This window comes from Papio anubis, chromosome 12 (assembly GCF_008728515.1).
Source record: "Papio anubis isolate 15944 chromosome 12, Panubis1.0, whole genome shotgun sequence".
Classification (NCBI taxonomy): Eukaryota; Metazoa; Chordata; class Mammalia; order Primates; family Cercopithecidae; genus Papio; species Papio anubis.
Window position 1 is genome coordinate 39,956,147 of NC_044987.1, and position 26,395 is coordinate 39,982,541.

A 26,395-nucleotide genomic window follows, 5' to 3' on the forward strand; every position below is an offset into this window, starting at 1 on the left:
TACAGTTTTCAGTAGTTTTTTCATGGAGTGTCAGTGGGTGGTAAACTCTTTTTTGTCGTTGCTGTTGAGGAGTCTACTGTGAGTTGAGTTGCTAGAAAGTTTAGCATAGTGATTAAGAGCGTGGGTTCCGGTATAAAACAGTCTGAGTTCAAATCCTGGTTCTGTCATTTAGTAGTTGTAAAACTACGTTAGTCACTTAACTACTCTGCCTTAGTTCTGTCATTCATGACATGGGTAAGAAATGTGCCAGTCTTACAGAATTGAGAAGATTGAGGTGATAAGAAAAATGCTTAGAGTAGTGACTAGCATAAAGACAATACTCAGGTAACTATTAAGATTTTCTCATTGTTCTTAACATGTTGCAGTTTTACTTAGCTGTGGATTTACTTCTTTTTGTCCCGTGTGGGCTTTATCATATATTTAGTGTAGTATTATTGTTTTTCAGCAACTTGGGGAAATTCCTATTCATTATATTTTCAAATATTGTTTCCCTTGTCTTTCTGAATATCATTTATATATCATACTGTTAAAAAAGAATTGCCCATAACTTTACCCCTTTGTGTTACATTTTGGATAATTTCATCTTCCAGTTTACAGTTCATGTAGAAAATAGACAAAGATAGGGAAATCCCGAAAAAGAAGACTACTAAGGAGTTAGTAGCCAATTAGATTTGAAGTATAACAATGCTACAATAATTGAAAATGTGGTATGGCTTATGAATTGGTAGATAGGTAAGTGAAAGAGAATGGAAACTCCAGAAATAGCCTCAAATACATGTAGGAATTTAGTATTTGATGAAGGTCACTGGCTCATAATGTAGGGGAAATAATGGATTCAGTAAAACTACTAGGAGAAACTGTTAGACATATTTTAAAAATCTAGATGTTGGAAAGGCTTCTAAGTATGATACAAGATCCAGAAGCCTTAAAGATTCATACATTTGTCTTTGCAAAAATAAATTTCTGTATACCAAAAACTGCCTGAAGCAAAGCCAGAAATCAGAGTTCAATCAGGAGGAATATTTGCAACCAATTGCAAATTAAGGCTGAATTCCCCAATAAGCACTTCTTTCAAGACAATAACATTCATGAGTTAGTAAGAAATAAAGAAGATGGACATCCTTCACAGAAAAGGAAATAACATGACATTTAACCTTTTTTTTTTTTTTTTTTTTTTGAGATAGAGTCTCGCTTTGTCACCCAGGCTGGAATGCAGTGGCTTGATCTTGGCTCACTGCAAGCTCCGCCTCCCAGATTCAAGCACTTATGCTGCCTCAGCCTGCCAAGTAGCTGGGACTACAGGCATGTGCCACCATGCCCGGCTAATTTTTGTGTTTTTCATAGAGATGGAGTTTCACCATGTTGGCCAGGCTCATCTCGAACTCCTGACCTCAGGTGATCTGCCCACCTCGGCCTCCCAAAGTGCTGGGATTACAGGCGTGAGCCACCGAGTCCGGCCTAAATGTATTTTTAAAAGTTTGATCTAACTCATAAGAAAAAGAGCTATACTGAAATATTTTTCTCCTATCAGGTTGGCATAGGTCTGTGACTCTCAATCCTGAGTGCACAGTACAGTTACCTAAGAACCTTTAAAAATATGGATGCCCCATCTCCAGGCCAACTGACTTAGAGTCTCTCTAAGTATGTCATGGGCATTGGCATTTCTTAAAAGATCCCCAAGATAATTCCAACATACTGCTAGCATTGAGATCTACTAGCATAGATTTAAGAGCTGGATAATAGACTATGTTAGTGAGGTAGGGGGAAACTGTCCCTCTTGTGCATTGCCATTGCATTATGTATAAATCTCTATGGTGGGAAATTGGCAGTGCCTATCAAAATTACAAATGCACATACTCTTTGACTTAACAGTTCCCTTCCAGGTATCCCTTTACAGGTTGACTCACAAGGGCAACAAGATTACTCACTGTACAAGATTACTTTGTACAAGATCACTCCATACAAGATTACTTTGTACAAGATTACTCACTGTAGCATTGTTTATAAAACAAGACTGCACAAAATCTAAATGTCCATTGGTAGGGAACTGCTCAAACACATCGTGGTAATCCATGTAATGGAGTACTGTGTGGCTGACAGAGCAGAAGAAAGGTCTTCATGTACTGATGTGGAATGATTTCTAAAATATGTTGAGTAATAAAAGCAGGATGTATTTTTGTATCATTTATGTAAGGAGGAAAAAAATCTGTTTGTGTGTATAGGTATAGGATCCTTTTGAAAAATGCACTAGGAATTGCTGACATTGTTTGCCTCTGAGAAGGGGAGCTGGATGGCTGGGGGCAGGGGCTGACAGGAGACTTTAATTTGCACAGGTAATAATTGATAGAGCTGAGAGTTTTAATTTACCTCTTTGGGATTCTAAAGTATATGGGTTTTCTTCCCTCCCCCCACTATGAATAAAAACCATATGCTAAGTTTTTAAAATTTTGAAGGCCTATTAACTTTTCATTAATTAGATGTACTACTCATACATACCGCAAGCACTGTTTATTATAGTTGGGGTTTCTTTAAAATGTAGTACTTTGAGATATTTTCAAACTAATTGAAATGAATTGTCACCTACGATTTTATTTTTTAAAGCTTTAAGCTAGTGATCATATGCCAATGTACATTATGCAGTTTGCCTATGATTGCATTAATATTTTGGAGGAGAATCTTAGGGAAAACAGCTTTTGTCCCTTGTAGAAATTTTAAATAACTTTTTTTTGTTGTTGTTAAGATTTCCATGGGTGAACTATCAAGATGGCAACCTCAACATTTCAATTCCAGTGTTTAGTATTCATGGCAATCATGACGATCCCACGGGGGTAATTATTGTTTTCTTACGGTTTGTTGGAATTTTGGAAATGATCAGTTTAGTTTGTCTGTGGAGAGCATGCCTCCTCTTTTTCTCTGTGTAGTAGTCAAATTGAGTTAAAAAGTCAAGTTGACTTTTCACATTCATACAAACTTTTATACTGCTTTTTAGATTTTTTTAAAAATCTGGAATAAGAATTAGTGTATGAGCGATGCTTTTATTTCATTAGTGCTGATGTTAACAGTAAGAAGCCAGGAGTAGGAGTGAACACCTAACATTTGTATAGCGCTTTACAGTTTGCCAGCGTTTTTATAACTGTCTTATAAAATCTCACTTTTAGGAAATGATTGTTTCATCAACATCTTTAAATCTAAATTAGATTATCTTAATTTAGATGATCTGTTAATCTAATCTTAATTTAGATGATCTGTTAGATAATCTAATCTTAAATTAGATTATCTGTTTAATATGGAGGTAAGACTAGAGATCCTACCCTCAAAGTATTTTTTCATTTTATCTGGTTATTAATATTATGAATCGCTGATGAGCTATGGTCTTTTTTCCCCAGGCTTTAAGAGGTTTGCTTAGTATTACAAAGCTTTTGTCTCATGGCTGATTTTTATTTTTTTGTGGCCAAGACATCCTAAGTTTTGGTGAGATGTTAACCTTGCATTTGGCATGTGATTCCAGTTGCTGTAGGTGATTTGTAGTACAAAAAAATGTAGCAAATACTTTTACTTTTGTAATTTTGTTTTGAGAAAACACTGTCCTCATCTATGTTTTTGTAAGTAGTACATGGAGTATGCTTTTAACAGGTGATATGATATTCATGTAGATACTTTTACATACACACTAACATTCTTTGAAATTATTTTACGTAGGCAGATGCACTTTGTGCCCTGGACATTTTAAGTTGTGCTGGATTTGTAAATCACTTTGGACGTTCAATGTCCGTGGAGAAGATAGACATTAGTCCAGTTTTGCTTCAAAAAGGAAGCACAAAGATTGCGCTATATGGTTTAGGTAAGACAGTTTTATTTTACTCTTTATGTCCATGTGTGATTCTTCAAACAATTGAGAAGTAAAATTTTGGATATAAGTTTGTATCTGTTTGGAAAAAATGGGGCAAACCTTATTATTATTTATTGGTGACTATAAAAAATGATGGATGGTTTTGGTAAAAATTTTTGGTGAGAAAATGTCTTTTCATTACTATTTATTATTTTGGGATTTTTTAAGAGTCAGATGTAGAATCCTGAATGTTAGAATTATAGAATAATTAGCACTTTGATATCTTGGAAGTCTTTGAAAGGTCTAATGCTTCACTGTACAATACCGCTAGCTTATAATTTTGTCCAGCTTTCATAACACCTCTGGCAAGTAGAAAAGCATCATGTTTATTTATATTTTAGAGATAAGAAAAGTGAAATCTGGATATTATATCTGATTCAGCAAGTGATACAGCAGGAAGTGAAATATACTTTTCTAAAAAAAGCTATTAACAGTTGTTTTAATCACTGCAGTGTTATTAGGGATCCTATCTCCAGAAAATTGCCTTTCCTCCTCCATTCACACTAAGGACAGATTTCATTATGCCTCAGTCACCACCAGAAGCACATCTCCCCAGTCATCCATTTTCTCCCAAACTTTTATCTTATCCTGTTCTATTATACCTTCCTTAACTAGACTCTGTCTCTACCCTGCACCTCTCCCTGTCCCCCAACCCTTCATTATAAACTCTAGGAACTCTTTTTATAATTATCAGATTCCTCATTATTATCTCTTCTCTGAATGTTGTCTCTACTTTCTAACCTTCAGTGAAGCCCAGCTGACCCCTGAGGTTCCTGTGTCCCATGCAGTTGTCTTACCCCTGGGCTTTTGGACAAAAGTGGGAATCACTGTTCTCCTTGCTCCACCCACCGTTTCCTTGTCTGCCTGCAAACACCCTGTTCCCTTTAAGCTTCTGCCATCTGGCTAAACTGCATTGCTTTTTCTCTCAGACTTTTTACTACTTACCCACCTTCAATTTTGCCAGTGTTTTCAGTGTTTCAACACTGAAGTAGATTAATCTTCTAATGCCTTGGGCTTTGTGTGCCTTGACTTTTTTGTCTCCAGTTACATGTTCTGCATTCCACCTTAGCCATTTATTCCATTGGCCACTCCTGTGGAATTCTCCTTGGGAGCTAGGCCACTTCTAACTCCTAGACTTCTACATTGTTGGCTTTCCTTCTGAGACCCTCTCTAATCCGTATATAAAGTAGCAGTGTTGTCCACCCTTTTAATTCGATGGTGTTAATTCTCCATCTTAGCATCCTGGCTTTTTCTCCTTTCATAATATTTAATGTTTGTAACTATTTTGTTGACTTGTTTTTGTTAGTTTCCTTCACTAGATCAAGATGAACTTATGGAATATGAGAATTGTTTGAAAGTCATTGAATTATTTAAAAAGCACAATATATTTTATTTATAACAATATAAGAATATTGTTTTTAAATACACTTTTATCATCCCTTTTAATACTTATTTCTGCACGTTATAATATATATGTTAGATCAAAAGAATATATAATTTATAACAAAGGGATGGTGAAAAATAGTATTACTAGAAGTTTTAATAAGAATTTAAGCATAGGAAACTCACATTTTTATTCTACATTTTGCTGGTTTTGAACATATATATGCCTGAAATGGAAAATTTTTTTTAATGCAACTAACTACTGTTTATCAAGAACCTGGAACAGGCTGGGCATGGTGGCACCTGCCTGCGATTTCAGCACTTTGGGAGTCCAAGGCAGGTGGATCACTTAAGGTCAGGAGTTCAAGACCAGCCTGTCCAACGTGGCGAAACCCCATCTCTAATAAAAGTGCAAAAATTAGCCAGACGTGGTGATGCATGTTGCAATCCCAGCAACTCAGGAGGCTGAGGCACGAGAATCACTTGAACCCAGGAGGTGGAGGTTGCAGTGAGCCGAGATCATACCACTGCACTCCAGCCTGGGCAATAGAGCAAGACTCTGTTGAAAAAAACAAAACAAAACCCTGGAACAGCCAGGCATGGTGGCTTATGCCTGTAATCACAGCACTTTGGGAGGCTGAGGCGAGAAGATTGCTTGAACCCAGGAGTTTGAAACCAGCCTAGACAACATAGCAAGACCCTGTCTCAATTAAAAACAAAACAAAAAAAGATAAAAAAAAGAACCTGGAACATACCCATTTATAAATGATTCCAGAATTCAAATGTATCTGCCAACAGTAAAGTGAAATACTTTGAGAAGGACATAATTTAGAAGCAAAATAGATTCATTTTTTAAGCCAAAGTAAGAAAACAATTTAAAAATAATGTAATGTCCATTTCAGGATCCATTCCAGATGAAAGGCTCTATCGAATGTTTGTCAATAAAAAAGTAACAATGTTGAGACCAAAAGAAGATGAGAACTCTTGGTTTAACTTATTTGTGATTCATCAGAACAGGTAAAAGTTTTCTCTGAAAAAGTTTGAGCCAAGTGCTGAGGTTTCCCAGATCTGTTTCTGAACTCACCTATTTCAGTGAAATGCCCTTAATCTTTCAATGTTGTCAGTGCAGGATCAGACAAAATACAGACTTGCTTTGTGTGATTTCATTTTGAAATTGTCTTTAGTATATATTAATACCTGCAAGAATATTTGCAACATACGGATGAGGCATACACCATGAATACTCCTCAATTCAACAAAAAGGTAGAATCTTTTTGTTGGATTATCCATTCCATTATCCCATTCCTTTTCCCTGATCCCACCTGCTTCCCCTTATCCCAAAGGGAAGCATTATTAATTTTGAATGAATTATTTCATTGCTTTTTTTTTTGCTGTTTAATCACATGTATACTCATATTATGCTATATATTTTACAGCCAACTTATTTTCAGCATTACATTACTGAGATTCATCCATTTTGATGCTTAGAAATGTAATTTATTTTTACTGATGTGCACAGTTATGCTTTGCCTCCTGTCAGTGAACAGGAGTTTTTTGCTTTTATAAATCTTGCTGTTATGAACATTCTTATACATGTTTCCTGCTGCATATATGCAAGTGTTCTTCCAGAATATACAAATATAGCTAGATTGCCTTTCTTTTGTTAGTAGTTTTAAGAAGTTTAATCTGTTGGCAGGGTATAGGATTGATTGAAAAGAAGACAGACTTGAAGAAGCAAGATTTATTATCTGATCACTGCAGTAAAAATATGAGGTGGTGACGGTGATGGCAATGAAGCAGAAATGGGAGGGACACACCTGAGAAGTTGTAAGGGAAGAACTCAAAGGATTTGAGGCCTGACTGTATAATTTATTACAGTTGTCCCTTGGTATTCACAGGGGGTGTTGGGTCCAGGACCTAAAATCCTGGGATGCTGAAATCCCTTGAATAAAGTGGTATAGCATTTGCATATAACCTACATATATCCTCCTGTGTACTTTAAATAATCTCTAGATTACTTGTAATACCTGATACATGTAAATACTGTTTAAATAGTTGTTATACTATATTACTTTAAAAATTTATATTTTTCATTGTTTTTTTCCCGAATATTTCAATCTTTGGTTGGTTGAATCCACGAATCTGCCAGTACAGAGGGCCAACTATATTTATTGAACACATTTATTGAATGCAGGCTACTCTGTGCATTCAGTGAATGCAGACTTATGTTAAATACTCGGTAAAAGAAAGGGTTTAAGAAGCTGACTTGTGTTGTCTTATGTGTGAGTTCTTGAATAAACTGAGTTTCAAAGGAGGAGCAGGCCAGAGTTCAGATATGCATGGTCTTCATATAACTTTGCACCACTGGGATTTGTTCCTTCTCTTCCATAGAGCTTCCCAGGTCTACCACTTTTTTGTACTATGTCAAAGTAGGGATGATGAGTTAAAAGGAAAACTCATAAGTAATTCTAAGAATTTAAGCGAGAATGAAAGGTAGAATGGCAGCATTGGTAAGGGGAATGGGTAGTCACCATATGATGTTGATTTTTCTCATTGCCCCTCTCATCATTTGATTAAGGGGATGTATAACAGGTTTCTCTCCTGTAAAGTTTCCATTTTCTACTTTTCAATTAAAAATAAATATTTTTGGGAAAATACTTTGAGACTATGCAAATATCCCATTTCACCTTAAACTTTTACCCATTAATTTTAGCATCCATGGGTGATCTTATTTCCAATAATTAATACTGTGGTATTTTAATTGTAAGTTTTGATTTCCTTCATTCTTTCTATATTTATTAATGGAATTCTCTGTAAGGAAAATTTGTCCCTTCTTCTCTATTTACTTATTTATTTATGTCATTATGGACTTGAAGATCCAGTACTATCAGTTTTTTAGTTGCTACTGTTCCTCAGATTGTTCCAGCTTTGACCATTGCGTTCTCTTTTATGTTGGCTGCTGTGTCCTTTCAGTGTCTCCCCACATGTTTGTGGGGCATGACCTTAGCTTTTTGGTACCTCAAGATGCTCAAGGCTCTTGGCTCTTATAATGGCAAAAATCGTAATTACTTTTGCACCAACCTGATATTTTCCTACCTAGCCCTGGAATCAACCATTTCTCCAAGGTGCTGTGATTCTTTTTGTTGGAGAGTGGTATTCAGAAACCCACAAATGGGTGGTAGGTGTGCTTACTGCTACCAGGACTTGCTCAGCACTGAATAAACAGAGTTATGGAAATAGATATATGTGTGTATAGTAACCCATACATACATACACGTCTATATATGTGCTTTAAAAACCAGTGATAAGTTCAGACTGATTCTAATCCAGCCCTACAAGGTCCATTTTTGTCTTCTCCTTTTCCTTACTTGTGACTTCTTTGTCTAACAGAAGCCTGGATCATATTATAAATGTATATATTTACTTATTTTTTCAATCCTGGTTTAATTATATTTCCAATTCTAGTATAATTTGAAATTATAAAGTAATTTCAAAATTGCTAACTCATATCCCTGTGCAAAACAACTTTCCCAACTAGATTACAATGTTTATGTAAGTTATTTTAGTCTTTGGCCTTTCTGTATCTAATTGAAACATAATTTTCCAAACTAACTTAGCTCCTTTTCTCCCCACACCATTCGCTGTGGTTATGTGATTCTTTGGTAATGCTGTTAGATTCATTTGTCACCGTGTGCATTCTTAAGATGCTTCTGCTTTTGTAAGAGTTATTTGAAAAAAAAAAACTCAGATTGGGTAAGAATCTTGAGCCTTCTGCATTTTGCCTTGTTTCCCATTTGTTTCTCTACATCAACTGTTTTTTTCTCTTGTTTCAAAGAAGAAAGAATCTGAATCTGCAGATGACTTGGTCATGCAAAATCTTTCAACAAGGATATTGTTGATCACTTCTAGGTCACAAACTACAGTCAGCCTACCAGCATCATCCTCCCTTCTTCTAGGAAAGAACCAGCACTCAAGGCACAATGGCATCATTTTGTATTTGGGAATTATTCTGCTTTTCTTTGGTAGTTGTGATAATCTCATACCTTAGATTTATGTTTTTTACATAAAAACTTTCCTGGATGCAAAAGCCTGTGTACTCTTTGATTTTATTTTCTATCTTTCTGCATTTATTCTACTTAGCCCTTCTGTTTTCCTTGCTGTTCCTTGAATTCACTGAACACATTCCCACTTCAGCACCATCTGCTCTTCTACTGCTTAGGACTTCCTTTCTCTGCGTATTGATGCTTCATTTCAGTTCTGTGCTCATTTGACGCTAGTCAGAGAGGACTTTCCTGACTACCCTGTATATGTAGAGAGGAGTATGCCACTTCTATGTCACTTTTCCCTTTATTTTTCTTTATAGCACCTATCACTGACAAATTATGCGTGTGCATACATACACACATGCATATACATATTGTATTACACATTGAGTATCCCTTATCTGAAATGCTTGGGACCAGAAGTGTTTTAAGATTTTGGATTTTTCAGATTTTGGAATATTTGCACATATGTTGGGGATGGAACCCAAGTCTAAATATGAAATTTGTTTACATTTTTTATATATCTTACACACGTGGCCTTAAGTTAATTTTATACATGTTTTAAAATAATTTTGTGCATGAAACAAAGTTTGTGTGAAGTATCTATGTGTGGAATTTACCATTTGTGGTGCCATGTTGGCACTTAAAATATTTTGGATTTTGGATTTTCAGATTAGGGACTCAACCTGTATTGCTTGTTCCCACAGTGGAACAAGGACTTTGTTCACTGCTGTGTCTTCCATATCTGGAGAAGCCTGGGACATCTGACATAAAGTAGACAGTGTTTGGGTAACAGTATTTGTTGGGTGAATGAAAGAATATTGGGTTGGATTAAATGAATGCTCGGGGTTAAAGTGTGTGAACACTTTTACTTGAATCTCCAATGATGTAAGTTAATATTAGGGAAAACTATTCCTTCTTGTCTTCTCTCACCTTGCATTTCATGTATCTTTAAATAATAACTGATATAGTTATAAGACCATAGTTTGCAAATCACTTATTTAATATTTGATATTGAAAACTCTTAGCATTTATGTGAGATTGACAGTTTTACTCCCATTATATTTATTAGTAAAAAAATAATGTTAAGAAATTACTGGACATATTTATACTTAATTTACTTTCATTTTCTGTATGTTTTCTCTAGTGTATAGTTAGACTGATTTATAGATTTCTACTATTGATAGAGTTCATGCTTTTCTGATTGACCAAAGGGGAAATCCTTCCTATGTAAAACCTTTCATGTTCTTCCTCCAAATGTAGAATTGACTGCTTTCTCTTTTAGGGTTTCTACTTGTCTGTGTCCTATAAGTTTGTAAAGCTCTCAAGGTCAGGAATTAGTATTGATGATCTTTACATTCCCAATCCTGTGCACACTTTCTGGTACATAGAAGGATGCAATAAAATCTTTAGTGAATGGAGAAAGAAAGATCTGTGTAGACTTCATTAATATGAAATTTTTCTAATCAAATTTGTATTTTTCAAAATCTTGATACAGGAGTAAACATGGAAGTACTAACTTCATTCCAGAACAATTTTTGGATGACTTCATTGATCTTGTTATCTGGGGCCATGAACATGAGTGTAAAATAGCTCCAACCAAAAATGAACAACAGCTGTTTTATATCTCACAACCGGGAAGCTCAGTGGTTACTTCCCTTTCCCCAGGAGAAGCTGTAAAGAAGTGAGTGATTGTTATATATTTTGAGCCAATTTTTAAGAAATATTTGGTATAATAACTAATCATCTGATAGGTTTAAGGCCTATGTTAAGGTTACCGCTAAGTGGCAGTATTGTAATTTATATGATAGATTTATTTTTGAAAATTGATCCTCCTATGTAGTCTTATTGTTTTTCCAGATTTTAAGCCATTTTCAAAAAGAGAGCATCCAATTGGTGTTATTTTGCTGCTCATTAGGCAAATTCAAGATGCACATTTTTATTATATTTCAAGTTAGATGCTTTAGGCTGATGATTACCAATTTCACAAAGTTCATTTATAAAAAATTCTCCTAAAACCAATTAATTGAAAATTTTCTGATTATAAGTGCAATATCGTGTATCTCATTTTAAAAACATTTTTGGGGCAATAATGTGATTTTAAGAAGTAGTTAACAGTGATTAAACTCAATTTTTATCATGGGCTTTATCCTTTGAATCACTTGTTCTGATTGTTATAATAGGGTTAAGGAATATGGTGGTAGAATCTATGTTCATTGGTTTTTTTTCTTCATGAGTCCACTGCAAAATCATTTTGTCTATATGTGTACATGTATGTACATATACATAGGTATATAGATGTAATACTATAGTCTACATATGCTACCATCATAGTCCTGATATCATTTTATTATACTTATTATGTCTGTCTTTCCTTATAAGACTGACCAGACAGGAATAATAATGGATGAGTTGATTTTACTCTGGGGAAGGAAAATGTCTACCATCTTTTCCTGTGATGATAACATTAAGGTTAAATTAGCAGAAACATTTATTTTTAAGAGTATTATTTTATGAAGAAACATTTTGTAGAAACTAAGAAATATGGAAGCTTTCACACACACGTTTTCTTGAGGAAATTTACGGTGTTCATTTCTCTCCATTTCAGGCATGTTGGTTTGCTGCGTATTAAAGGGAGGAAGATGAATATGCAGAAAATTCCTCTTCACACAGTGCGGCAGTTTTTCATGGAGGATATTGTTCTGGCTAATCATCCAGATATTTTTAACCCAGATAATCCTAAAGTAACTCAAGCCATACAAAGCTTCTGTTTGGAGAAGGTAATTCTTTTTGATAAAGTCAATGAGATCTACTTTAGTTGAAGAATTATTCACCTTCAATTAAGTAATTTAATAGAGTAGAGGGAAGCCTTTATGTTGATTACATTCTCCTGAAGCCTGTAAGGACACTGTTCTTCAGTGAATGTGTTTAATTGTGTCCAAGATTTTTTTTTAAGTCATTGAGGGAGGAATACTGGATGTTAAAAAAACCTTTAATTAAATCTCTCTCCTAGTTTCTTTCTTCCTTTTCAAAAACATAATACATAATCTTTTCTCCTTTTTAATCCCAATTTGATGATTTGTTCATTTTATTTATGAAAGCAGGCAGCAACTTTGATTGAAGAATGAGGGACTATCATGTGTGGGAAAAGCCTTAGCTTCTAATAATCTGTATTAGGCGTCCCTTTCGCCCTGAAAACTACCCCAAATAAAATGTGAAAAATGTGTTTGCTGTCCACCCTATTGCTGCAACGCAAGTCCCAAACCTCCCTCTCTGTGCACATTGCCACCCCTAAATCTCTGTAGAAAATTTCAGCCATTACTGAGGTTGGGTGGATTAATGCATTTCATAATATGTGGGTTGACAGCTTAATTAGCATCACTTGCTGACACTCAGTTCTTACTCTGTGTCAGCTGTCCTACTATGTTTTATTTTCACGAAAAATCATGTAATATAGTAACAATGATAATAATTGTGACCAGTGATACTGATTTACTGTATGTGATGTGCACTGTTGACAGCATTTAATCTAGCAGCCAACAATGCTGTATGTGAGTAGATTCTACCATCTGTAGTTTAGAAGAACTGAACCTTAGATAAGGTAATTCATTCAGTGTCACAGCTTTTTGAGCAATGTGTAACTCACGTAACTAAAAGTGTGCTTGTTTCAAGATGATTGACTCCAGAAACTCAAACGTAGGTTAAGATTCTGGCATCCCTAAATCCAATCTCTCAAGGCAAAGAGATAGAAAATGCATTACTTGCTTTTGCATTGATTGATCCAGGCCTGAGTCATGTGCCCTTCCCTGGAGTCAGCCCTGCGTTTTTCAACCTTGGCTTAGTTGACATTTTGTACTAATAATTCTTTATTGTGGGAGGCAGTTCTGTGTACTCTCGGATGTTTAGCAGTGTTCTCCCTGGTTTGTACCCACTAGATGCCAGTAGTACCCCTTCTAACTGGTTGTGACAATCAATGTTTACTCACCTTGCCATATGTCCTTAGAGAAGCAAAAATCACCTCTGGTTGAGGTCCACTGTATGAACTTCACCTAAATCCTGTGGGCTTTGGTGACATGAATCCAGAGAGGAAAGTAGATGCTGGTGACGTTAAAGTAATAGAGGTTCATTTTAAACACCAGGTGTGCACATAACTTTCTGTTGTCGCTGTATTTTATGTACCTTTCTATTATTGTACTTAAGTTATATTATTATTTATAAGCATGTGAGTCTCTTCTGAACTCTTTGAGGACAGGGCCCATGTCTTACTTTTCTGTCTCAGCACTTGTCCTAGTACCTGGCAAAAAGATGTTCTATAAATGCTTGTTGGATTGAAATAATTGACCTAGGAGATCATGTTCTTATAGATTTTCTATGTGCTGTCTGATATGGTAGTCACTAGCACATGTGGCTGTTTATATATAATTAATTACATGTAGATTTAAAATTCAGTTTCTCACTTGTACTAGCCACATTTCAAGTAGTCTGTATCCACATGTGGTTTTGGCAGCCGTATTGAATATGCACGTATAAAAAATTGAATATGCACATATAAAAACATTACAGAAAGTTCTGTTGGACTTCATTGTTACAGACAAAGGACAAGATTATAAAAAAAATCTTAGATGTGAAAGAAATCTGAGTACAAAAACACTTGTTCTGTATTGTTCTTGAGATCAGAACCAAGTTATAAGAAGGCAGTTTTTGTTCCAACACAAGAACTTTCTGAGAACTAGAATTGTTCAACTATGAAGTTGGCCATCTGAAGATATCTAATCACTATTCACACAACCATTTATGAAAAGAATCTAATACTGTCTCCTTGTAACTTGGTTTTCCCCTTAAGAACAATATAGAACAAGTGCTTTTGTCTTCAGATCTCTTTCAAGTCTAAAATGTTATAATCTTGTCCTCTCAGAGTATGAGACAACTCCAATATTTGAAAACATCAGTCTTATTTTCTTTTACCTTGAACTCTTCCAAGATAAATAATCCAAAGTCCTTGCGTATAGATCCCTAAGTCTTCTGGTGAGTCTCCCATGGATCATATGACTGCAAAAACTAGACTTACTTGGTTTTAAGTTGGTAAGATGAGGAAAGCCTTATTGAAACATGAGTAGAAAATTGAAACATGAGTAGTAATATTTTAAATTTTATTCTAAAAGAATTACTTTAGAGATTGAAAAATTATAAAAAACTTTCATGAAAGTAAAACATTAAGGAATAGTATTAAAGGAGCATTACAAGAAGGTATATTTGAAAAGGTGTCATAAAGATGATTATGTAGTTCAGGAAAATTCCTGTGGTAATAAGCTGCTATTCAACCAAGCTAAACTCAATTTACTACTTTATTTTTTAATCTTTTTAAAAATTTTGAGATTGAAGAAATGCTTGAAAATGCTGAACGGGAACGTCTGGGTAATTCTCGCCAGCCAGAGAAGCCTCTTGTACGACTGCGAGTAAGTCCTATTTATACAGATTGAATATTATTAATTTTCAAAGCGTAGTAATGTACAGTTTACATGGTTTCTTCGAAAAGTAGTGAGGAGAGTGCTCATAGTAATCAGAAGAGCAATCACCATTGGAGGCAAAAACAAAGGTATAAGGATTTGAGTTAATCACAGTTTAAGTGATAGGTTTGGTAACTTACTTTTCTCATTTTCTAAGTAATTTGTTGTTATATTTAATAGATTGGCTGAGCTCTCTGACTTCATCTTTAACTACCTCCTCTACTCACTTCATTCCAGGCACCTTGGCCTTCTCACAGTTTCTTGGGCATGTGTCATGTGCTCTTATCTCCCTTTAGCCTGCTTCTGTGTCACCTCACTGAGGCCCTACCATCAAGATTGCAGCCCCTACCTTCTCTCCTGAGTGAAGTCAGGAGAGTGGGAAGACACTTCCCACTTCCACTGAGTGAAATCAGGAGCACTGATTTCTGCTTCCTCTTTTCTTCTTATTTTTTTTTCCCCATAACATCTACATCTTCTATGTAGATTAGAAGGATGTGTTGTTATTAGGATTGTTTCCTGTGCCTATAAATCTGCTTATCCTTTCTATCGTGTTATAAACAAAGAAACAACAACAGACCTGTTCTTTGCCACTATGCTTTTCCCTTTTCCTAACTCCTACCCCATGTTGCTTACTCTCTTTCAAAGCAAAAGTATTGACCTATATCTCTCATCTAATTTTCTCTTCTTCAGTTCACTATAACCAAGGCTCTGACTTCACCATATCCAGTGGAAAAGATGACCTTTAATTGTTAAATCCAATAGATCATGTCTCATCCTACTGAATTACCTTTGGGCATTCTCTGAGTTATCTGTATCCCTCCCATCTCATAGTTAGCTGTCTTTTCAGTGTAGGCATACAGCTTTAATGACCACCAATAGAGTGATGACTTCAAAATCTTCACATAGACCTCCTTGTTGTTCTATATCTCTGGGAGTCCCCTGAGGCCTGGTACCGAGCAGTGTAGTCTTTAAACCAGCAATGTTGTTGTCACCTGGGAAATCGTTAAAAATGCAGAGTCTCAGACCCTGCATCGGAACCCGCTGTATTTTAACAAAAATCTCCAAGAAATGTATAGGTTCATTAAAATTTGAGAAGTCCTGGGATGTAGACTGTGGAGGTAAGGAGTATAGTCTAGAGCCAGACTTCCTGAGCTTCATTCTGGCCCAGCTACTAGTTGTATGACCTTGAGCAACTGCATCTCTTATCCCTTGGTTTGTATTAGGTTGGTGCAAAAGTATTTGTGGGTTTTGTCATTGAAAGTAATGGCAAAAACTGCAATTACTTCTGCACCAACCTAATGCTTCATAGATTTATGAGATCTAAATGGACTAAGTAGTGTCTGGTGCACAGTAGGTAATCTGGTCCCGTTTCTTTATCCCACTGTCACTGGCATAGTGAAGCCCTTATTAACACTTCCTGGCCTATTGCTGCAGGCTCCTACCAGGACTCTGCCTTCAGTTTCCTTCTGTCTCCAAACTAATGCCAAAATGATCTTTGTAAAACACAGTTTTGGATGTCTTTTCTGCTAAAAATAACGTAATTGTTCCCTAGCACTAACAGGAAAAAGTCTAAACTCTTTTAGGTTAGCATTCAGGGGTCTACATGATCTGATCTAAACCAAATATTTCAGCTCCTCCTTTTCCTTCCATCACATCCAAAGCTCAAGTCTCAGTGGACCAAAAGCTACTGTTCCCTCGGCGCAGTGGAGTTTATTTCACTGGAACCTTTGTCCATGTTGATCCTGCTACATGAGACACACCTCCCTCCTCCTTTCTCTATATCTTCTTCAGCACTCACCTAAAGCTTCCCTCTTCAAAGAAGCCTTTCTTGACCTCCCCACAGAGAACATGCTTCTTCCTTTGTGTCCTCATTCAACTTTGTTCATACCTCTTATAGCACCACTCACTCACATTCTGCTTCCAATGATCTGTTTACATGTTTGTCTTCCCAGTCAGTTTGTGAATTTCTTGGCAGCCAGGATTGTATTTGTTTATGGTTGTGTCCCTGGCCCTGAACAGCATACCTAGAACACTGAGGAAATCCAATAAAATTTGTTAATGACCAAACATTTATAAATGAGGATTTTGAAGGGGAGACCTAATAGCTTTAGCATTTAGTATTTTGTTTTTTATAACATGGTAGCTGTAGAGATGATCTGGTTAAGGCTGGGCGTGGTGGCTTATGCCTGTAATCCCAGCACTTTGGGAGGCCGAGGTGGCTGAATCATCTGAGGTCAGGAGTTCGAGACCATCCTGAGCAACATGGCGAAACCCCATCTCTACTTAAAATACAAAAAGTAGCCAGGTATGGTGGCGCGTGCCTGTAATCCCAACTACTTGGGAGGCTGAAGCATGAGAATCGCTTGAACCTGGGAGGCAGAGGTTGCAGGAAGCTGAGATTGTGCCACTGCACTCCGGCATGGGTGACAGAGTGAGACTCCATCTCAAAAAAAAAAAAAAAGGAAGAGATGGTCTGGGTCATATAAAAATAATTACTTTAAGAGAATCACATAGTTCTCTTCATTATGGCAGACGATCCCAATTTTCTCATCTGTGTCTGCCTAACAGCATTAGAACTAACCAGACTTTAATAGAAAATTGGCATTTCTTTTCCTAAGCACAGTAAATTACGAATTCATTCATAAAACAGCACATACTGTCATATAAGTAATATTACAAAACTGCATTGTACTGACTAAAAGACATTCGTGAATTCATTGACTAAATCCTGTTGAGTACCTGCTATTATGGATGCTACAGGATACAGGGATGATAAAACAGATGAGGTTTTGAATTCGTTGAGCTTATAGGAGGTAGAGATGTGAAGAGAGACATAATACACAAATATCAAATAAATGAACAAAAAACGTTAGCGATAGTGACGATGAGTGAAAGCAGGAGCGCTTCAGTTAGGGAGCAGTCTGGATAAGCTGTGAGGTGGTGCAGTGCTGGTCCCCAGAGCGTGCTTTGGGAACAGCGAGTTTAGAAGAACGTATCTCTGAGAAAGAAAGGTGATATTTGTCTTTGTAAAGGTCTGTTGACTACTACAGACTTCTGTAGAAAGAGCCTACCTTGAGAAAAGTTCTCAGTTTCAGTGAGATACCGTGTTTTGGAGGTAGTCATTTCTCAAGGCTCACAGATTTGATTCTTTATTACCTGGATTTTCCTAGCATTCATCGTTACTGTGAGGCACATCTCTAAGATGATAGACCAATTTACTAATGTATCTAGGGCTAGTATTTTATTTTGGTGTGTGTTTGTTTGTTTGTTTTAAAAGTTCAGAGAATTGTTTAGAAATTCTGTCTCCTTTTCAGATGGTTTGCCCGGTAGGTACCTAGACTATTAGTGTTATCAGGGGGAGATGTAATTCTGCATTGTGGAAATTATTGCAATACCTTGATTCTGTGGAACAAAGTATTTTGCTTATGCTTATAAACTTTTCAAACATTAGTTTCTCAATAGGATAAATGATATAGCTCCATCATGAGCTACTGTAGAAAATTAATTCATAAATTTGAAAGTATCAAGCATAAACACTGAATACTGAAGGATTAGTATGTTTTTTTAAAATTGGCAAATTGTTGTTTCCTAGCCTTCATAGATTATTCTGTGTTTTCAGGTGGACTATAGTGGAGGTTTTGAACCTTTCAGTGTTCTTCGCTTTAGCCAGAAATTTGTGGATCGGGTAGCTAATCCAAAAGACATTATCCATTTTTTCAGGCATAGAGAACAAAAGGAAAAAACAGGTAAGCTAGTTATTTTTACAAGTTAAAAAAAATGTTCTTACAGGATTTGTGAATGAATCTTTAGGAAAATCTGTATCACAGTAATGGAAGATGTTTTAATATGATTGTAATGTCTTAAATTGACTGTTGGAATAATTCTCTTGTCTTCTGAAAATTAGATAGCAATCTTTTTTTTATTATTATACTTTTAAGTTCTAGGGTGCATGTGCACAATGTGCAGGTTTGTTACATATGTATACATGTGCCATGTTGGTGTGCTGCACCCATTAACTCGTCATTTACATTAGGTATTTCTCTGAATGCTATCCCTCCCCGCTTCCCCAACCCCACGACAGGCCCCGGTGTGTGATGTTCCCCACCCTGTGTCCAAGTGTTCTCATTGTTCAGTTCCCACCTATGAGTGAGAACATGCAGTGTTTGATTTTCTGTCCTTGCAATAGTTTGCTCAGAATGATGGTTTCCAGCTTCATCCATGTCCCTACAAAGGACATGAACTCATCCCTTTTTATGGCTGCATAGTATTGCATGGTGTATGTGTGCCACATTTTCTTAATCCAGTCTATCACTGATGGACATTTGGGTTGGTTCCTAGTCTTTGCTATTGTGAATAGTGCCGCAGTAAACACATGTGTGCATGTGTCTTTATAGTAGCATGATTTATAATCCTTTGGGTATATACCCAGTAACGGGATGGCTGGGTCAAATGGTATTTCTAGTTCTAGATCCTTGGGGAATCGCCACACTGTCTTCCATGATGGTTGAACTAGTTTACAGTCCCGCCAACAGTGTAAAAGTGTTCCTATTTCTCCACATCCTCTCCAGCACCTGCTGTTTCCTCACTTTTTAATGATCACCATTCTCACTGGTGTGAGATGGTATCTCATTTTGGTATTGATTTATATTTCTCTGATGGCCAGTGATGATAAGCATTTTTTCTTGTATCTGTTGGCTGCATAAATGTCTTCTTTTGAGAAGTGTCTGTTCATATCCTTCACCCACTTTTTGATGGGGTTTTTTAAATTTTTTCTTGTAAATTTGTTTAAGTTTTTTGTAGATTCTGGATATTAGCCCTTTGTCAGATGGGTAGATTACAAAAATTTTCTCCCATTCTGTAGGTTTCCTGTTCACTCTGATAGTAGTTTCTTTTGCTGTGCAGAAGCTCTTTAGTTTAATTAGATCCCATCTGTCAATTTTGGCCTTTGTTGCCATTGCTTTTGGTGTTTTAGTCATGAAGTCCTTGCTCATGCCTATGTCCTGAATGGTATTGCCTAGGTTTTCTTCTAGGGTTTTTATGGTTTGAGGTCTAACATTTAAGTCTTTAATCCATCTTGAATTAATTTTTGTATAAGGTGTAAGGAAGGGATGCAGTTTCAGCTTTCTACATATATCTAGCCAGTTTTCCCAGCACCATTGATTAAATAGGGAATCCTTTCCCCATTACTTGTTTTTGTCAGGTTTGTCAAAGATCAGATGGTTGTAGATTTGTGTTGTTATTTCTGAGGGCTCTGTTCTGTTCCATTGGTCTGTGTCTCTGTTTTGGTACCAGTACCATGCTGATTTGGTTACTGTACCTTGTAGTGTAGTTTTAAGTCAAGTAGCATGATGCCTCCAGCTTTGTTCTTTTTGCTTAGGATTGTCTTGGCAATGCAGGCTCTTTTTTGGTTCCATATGAACTTTAAAGTAGTTTTTTCCAATTCTGTGAAGAAAGTCATTGGTAGCTTGATGGGGATGGCACTGAATGTATAGATTAGCTTTGGCAGTATGGCCATTTTCACGATATTGATTCTTCCTATCCATGAGCATGGAATGTTCTTCCATTTGTTTGCGTCCTCTTTTATTTCGTTGAGTAGTGGTTTGTAGTTCCCCTTGAAGAGGTCCTTCACATCCCTTGTAAGTTGTATTCCTAGGTATTTTATTCTTTTTGTAGCAATTGTGAATGGGAGTTCATTTATGATTTGACTCTCTGTTTGTCTGTTATTGGTGTAGGAATGCTGTAATTTTTGCACATTGATTTTGTTTTTATTTTTATTTATTTATTTTTTTTGAGACAGAGTCTCGCTCTGTCGCCCAGGCTAGAGTACAGTGGTGGGGGCTTGGCTCACTGCAAGTTCCTCCTCCCGGGTTCACCCCATTCTCCTGCCTCAGCCTACCTAGTAGCTGGGACTACAGGCACCCACCACCACGCCCGGCTAATTTTTTGTGTTTTTAGTAGAGACGGGGTTTCACCGTGTTATCTAGGATGGTCTCAATCTCCTGACTTTGTAATCTGCCCACCTCAGCCTCCCAAAGTGCTGGGATTACAGGCGTGAGCCACTGCGCCTGGTCTGCACAGGGATTTTGTATCCTGAGACTTTGCTAAAGTTGCTTATCGGCTTAAGGAGATTTTGAGCTGAGATGATGGGATTTTCTAAATATACAATCATGTCATCTGCAAACAAGGACAATTTGACTTCCTCTCTTTCTAATTGAATACCCTTTATTTCTTTCTCCTGCCTGATTGTCCTGGCCAAAACTTCCAACACTATGTTGAATAGGATTGGTGAGAGAGGGCATCCCTGTCTTGTGCCAGTTTTCAAAGGGAATGCTTCCAGTTTTTGTCCATTTAGTATGATATTGGCTGTAGGTTTGCCATAAATAGCTCTTATTATTTTGAGATACATCCCATCAATACCTAGTTTATTGAGAGTTTTTAGCATGAAGGGCTGTTGAATTTTGTCAAAGGCCTTTTCTGTGTATATTGAGATAATCATGTGGTTTTTGTCTTTGGTTCTGTTTATATGATGGATTACGTTTATTGATTTGCGTATGTTGAACCAGCCTTGCATCCCAGGCATGAAGCCAAGTTGATCTTGGTGGATAAGTTTTTTGATGTTCTGCTGCATTTTGTTTGCCAGTATTTTACTGAGGATTTTTGCATCAATGTTCACCAGGGATATTGGTCTGAAATTCCCTTTTTTTGTTGTGTCTCTGCCAAGCTTTGGTATCAGGATGATGCTGGCCTCATAAAATGAGGTAGGGAGGATTCCCTCTTTTTCTGTTGATTGGAATAGTTTCAGAAGGAATGGTACCAGCTCCTCTTTGTACCTGTGGTAGCCTTCAGCTGTGAATCCATGTGGTCCTGGACTTTTTTTGGTTGGTAGGTGATTAATTATTGCCTCAATTTCAGAGCCTATTATTGGTCTATTCGGAGATTCAACTTCTTCCTGGTTTAGTTTTGGGAGGGTGTATGTGTCCAGGAATTTATCCATTTCTTCTAGATTTTCTAGTTTATTTATGTACAGGTGTTTATAGTATTCTCTGATGGTAGTTTCTATTTCTGTGTAATCGGTGGTGATACCCCTTTATCATTTTTTATTGCGTCTATTTGATTCTTCTCTCTTTTCTTCTTTATTAGTCTTGCTAATGGTCTATCAAGTTTGTTGATCTTTTTAAAAAACCAGCTCCTGGATTCATTGATTTTTTTGAAGGGTTTTTTGTGTTTTTATCTCCTTCAGTTCTGCTCAGATCTCAGTTATTTCTTGCCTTCTGCTGACTTTTGAATGTGTTTGCTTTTGCTTCTCTAGTTCTTTTAATTGTGATGTTAGGTTGTTGATTTTAGATCTTTCCTGCCTTCTCTTGTGGGCATTTAGTGCTATAAATTTCCCTCTACAGACTGCTTTAAATGTGTCCCAGAGATTCTGATATGTTGTGTCTTTCTTCTCATTCGTTTCAAAGGATATCTTTATTTCTGCTTTCATTTCGTTATTTACCCATAGTCATTCAGGAGCAGGTTGTTCAGTTTCCATGTAGTTGAGCGGTTTTGAGTGAGTTTCTTAATCCTGAGTTCTAGTTGAATTGCACTGTGGTCTCAGAGACAGTTTGTTGTGATTTCTCTTCTTTTACGTTTGCTGAGGAGTGCTTTATTTCCAACTATGTGATCAATTTTGGAATAAGTGTGATGTGGTGCTGAGAAGAATGTATATTCTGTTGATTTGTGGTGGAGAGTTCCGTAGATGTCTAATAGGTCCGCTTGGTGCAGAGCTGAGTTCACATCCAGGATATCCTTGTTATCCTTCTGTCTCGTTGATGTGTCTAATGTTGACAGTGGGGTGTTAAAGTCTCCCATTATTATTGTGTGGGAGTCTAAGTCTCTTTGTAGCTCTCTAAGGACTTGCCTTATGAATCTAGGTGCTCCTGTATCGGTGCATATATATCACTGATACCCTTTCTTCCACTTGATCGAATCGGCTACTGAAGCTTGCACATGTGTCACATAGTTCTCGTGCCATGGTTTTCAGCTCCATCAGGTCATTTAAATTTTTCTCTACGCTGTTTATTCTAGTTAACCATTCATCTAATCTTTTTTCAAGGTTTTTAGCTTCCTTGCGATGGGTTCGAACATCCTCCTTTAGCTCGGAGAAGTTTATTATTACCGACCTTCTGAAGCCTACTTCTGTCAACTCGTCAAAATCATTCTCCGTCTTGCTTTGTTCCGTTGCTGGCAAAGAGCTGTGATCCTTTGGAGGAGAAGAGGCGCTCTGATTTTTAGAACTTTCAGCTTTTCTGCTCTGGTTTCTCCCCATCTTTGTGGTTTTGTGTACCTTTGGTCTTTGATGATGGTGACCTACAGATGGCTTTTGGTGTGGATGTCCTTTTTGTTGATGTTGATACTATTCATTTCTGTTTGTTAGTTTTTCTTCTAACAGTCAGCTGCAGGTCTGTGGAGTTTGTTGGAGGTTCACTCCAGACCCTGTTTGCCTGGGTATCACCAGCAGAGGCTGCAGAACAGTGAATACTCCAGAACAGCAAATGTTGCTGCCTGATCCTTCCTCTGGAAACTTCATCTCAGAGGAGCACCCAGATGTATGACGTGTCAATGGGCTCCTACTGGCAGGTGTCTCACATTAGGCAACACGGGGGTCAGGAACCCACTTGAGGAGGCAGTCTGTCCATTCTCAGAGCTCAGACTCCATGCTGGGGGAACCACTGCTCTCTTCAGAGCTGTCAGACAGGGACTTTCAAGTCTGCAGAAGTTTCTGCTGTCTTTTGTTAAGCTATGCCCTGCCCCTAGAGGTGGAGTCTACAGAGGCAGGCAGGCCTCCTTGAGCTGCGGTGGGCTCCACCCAGTTCGAGCTTCCAGGCTGCTTTGTTTACCTGCTCAAGCCTCAGCAATGGTGGACACTCCTCCCCGAGCCCACTGTACTAGCAGTGAGCAAGGCTCAGCGGGTGTGGGAGCAGCAGAGCCAGGCGCAGGATATATAATTTCCTGGTGTGCCATTTGCTAAGACAGTTGGAAAAGTACAGTATTAGGGTGGAAGTGTCCCAATTTTCCAGGTACCGTCTGTCACCGCTTCCCTTGGCTAGGAAAGGGCTACATAGTCATAATTTTTCAACCTGTGGATATCAAAAAAGAAATGGAAGACTTTCTCTGAAAACTTTTTTTTTTTAAGAGGTCTGTTGTTGTTTCTTTTTTTATAACATGATAGAAAGGATAAGCAGATCTATAGGCATAGGAAACAATCCTAATAATAACCAAAACAAATAAACTGTACATAGATTAGAAGGATGTGTTGATTCAAATGACAGCTGCATTTGATACCTATACATGATTTTCTGCCTTCTTTGAAAAGAATTAATTGCTTTTTCTCTATGTGTTATATTCTCGAGAGCACTTACCATCTTGTATTATAGTCATTTTTCTTCTGGGCAGGGATCCTATGTTTTTACATGTAGATATTTAACATGCATTTACCTGACAAGGGTTATTGACAGAGCAAATACTGGACTCTGTGCTTCCTAACTTCCTACCGAGTGCTCTTTCTAGTCTGTGCCTACTGTTTTTGAGACAATCATCTTGCTTAGTAATGCAGCAGAAGTGCATTAAACATACTTCCCCTTTGTCTCACAGGATGTTAAAAAGATATGTGCTCAAGGGCTGAGATTTAATTAAATTAATAATTTTAGCTGTTAAATCAGAGACATTCTTAAGTGAAAGTGGTGTTGTGTATTGAGCTATGAGTACATGGTCGTGTCTACTGTTCATAGTAGAGTTTTATGCTACTACCTTGACCAAGGCACCAGCAGTACCCACGATTGCTTTTTGCATCATCAGTGTAGCAATGATGGCAGGTGGCAAAAAGGCAAATAACATCTTAGGATTATTATGAAAGTATTTTTGACGTTATTACTTCCTGAATGGGTCTTGAGGACCTCCAGAAGTCTGTGCTTCACCCAGTGAGAACAGCTACAAGACACCTATCTTGGAGGTATGGACAAGAAATACTGACTGTGGAGAAAAGACTGTGGCTATTAACAAAAATGGCTTGTTTTGCCTCAAAACTTACCATGTTGAGCAAGCTGGCAGTTGATAAAGTTTGGCCTTATCTTCTCCACTGACAACTGCAATGAGTATGGGCACTTTAACATTATGATAGAAGCTGTTTTTTGATATACTTCTTTTTTTCTAGGAGAAGAGATAAACTTTGGGAAGCTTATCACAAAACCTTCAGAAGGAACAACTTTAAGGGTAGAAGATCTTGTAAAACAGTATTTTCAAACTGCAGAGAAGGTAATTTCTTACAGTTCACATTTTGAATAATGGCTACCCTATAGTAACAGATTTTAATTTAGGATATGTTTAGTTGATAGTTTAAACAAAATGAATCCTCAGAATGTTTCTATGAAGTAGGGTGACAATTAATTACATTCAATTGCAGTTACTGCACAGCAGGGATAATTAGTGGTTAATGTTAGTTATTAATACTGTTATTAATATAGCTGTTATTATTGATTATGTTATTCTCTTTCTTTGTATCTCTGTTGCAATTATTAAACTAAATGAATAATTTTAACTTAAATCAGGGACATTCTTAAGTGAAACTCAGGGTGACATTTACATTCATTTGCAGTTGCTGCACATCAAAGAAAATTAGTGTTTAATTAATGTTAATTATATCTCTATTGCTAAGATCTCAATCCAGATTTAGTTTTCTCACATTTGGGTGTAATTTCAGAATTATTCTACAAACAAAGACAGCCACATGATGGTGAAGCCACTGAAACTTACTGTCATGAGTATATGCCACTCTAAGATCCTCCAGTTGTATTAGTTTCCTATTGGTGCTGAAACAAATTTCCACAAACTTAGTGATTTAAAACAACACAAATTTATTATCTTACAGTCGTGTAGGTCAGAAATCTTACACAGGACTGAAATCAAGTTTTGGCATGGCGGTCTTCCTTTTTGGAGGCTCTAAGAGAGAATCCATTTCCTTACCTTTTCCAGCTTCTAGAGGTGCCTACTATGTTCCTTGGCTCTTGATCCCCTTTTATCTTCAAATCCTGCAGTGTTGTATCTCTCTAACCATTTCCCCAGAGTTATTTTTCCTTCCAGCTCCCATCTGCCTCCCTCTTCTGCTTTTCAGGACCCTTATGATTACACTGGGCCCACCTGTATAGTCTCTGATAGTCTCCCTATTTTACAGACAGCTGATTAGCAACCTTTATTCCCCTTTGCCATGTATTCACAGGTCCCAGAGTTTAAGACGTGTACATCTTTAGGGGGCTCTTATTTTGCCTACCACATTGGTTAATTTCATCTCTATTAATCAGAGTTGCCATTTTTGAACTCCATATCCTAGCCATCAGGCCTCTACATTTCACCTGTCCTGTACTCCTCTCCCTTTTCTGGTTTTGACTTTGCTTTTTCTGATTCCTGATATTAGTAGGCTTAACTACAACTGTTCATTATAGTTTTTCTCTGGTAACATACCTGGTAATTTTCCTTGCTCATCTATAATTATTTTGTAAAGAATAAATACTATTTCTGCATCCAGTGATTTGTGTCTT

At 37.0% G+C, this 26,395-nt stretch overlaps 1 protein-coding gene across 11 annotated transcripts in view; it reads left to right on the forward strand.

The window, feature by feature from the left end:
- Positions 1–26,395, forward strand: part of MRE11 (MRE11 homolog, double strand break repair nuclease) — a 78,801-nt gene that overhangs the window by 12,092 nt on the left and 40,314 nt on the right. For 9 of the 11 annotated variants that reach the window (XM_003910557.4, XM_021926447.2, XM_009187125.3 and 6 more), the window contains 8 exons: positions 2,741–2,828; positions 3,700–3,841; positions 6,175–6,289; positions 10,814–10,999; positions 11,924–12,095; positions 14,691–14,771; positions 18,442–18,568; positions 25,015–25,115. In XM_003910557.4, the coding sequence (XP_003910606.1) occupies positions 2,741–2,828; positions 3,700–3,841; positions 6,175–6,289; positions 10,814–10,999; positions 11,924–12,095; positions 14,691–14,771; positions 18,442–18,568; positions 25,015–25,115 (1,012 nt within the window). Of the gene's footprint in view, positions 1–1,417; positions 2,334–2,740; positions 2,829–3,699; positions 3,842–6,174; positions 6,290–10,813; positions 11,000–11,923; positions 12,096–14,690; positions 14,772–18,441; positions 18,569–25,014; positions 25,116–26,395 lie in introns of those variants that run through there. The other 2 variants (XM_031653027.1, XM_021926451.2) reach the window with 2 other exon arrangements.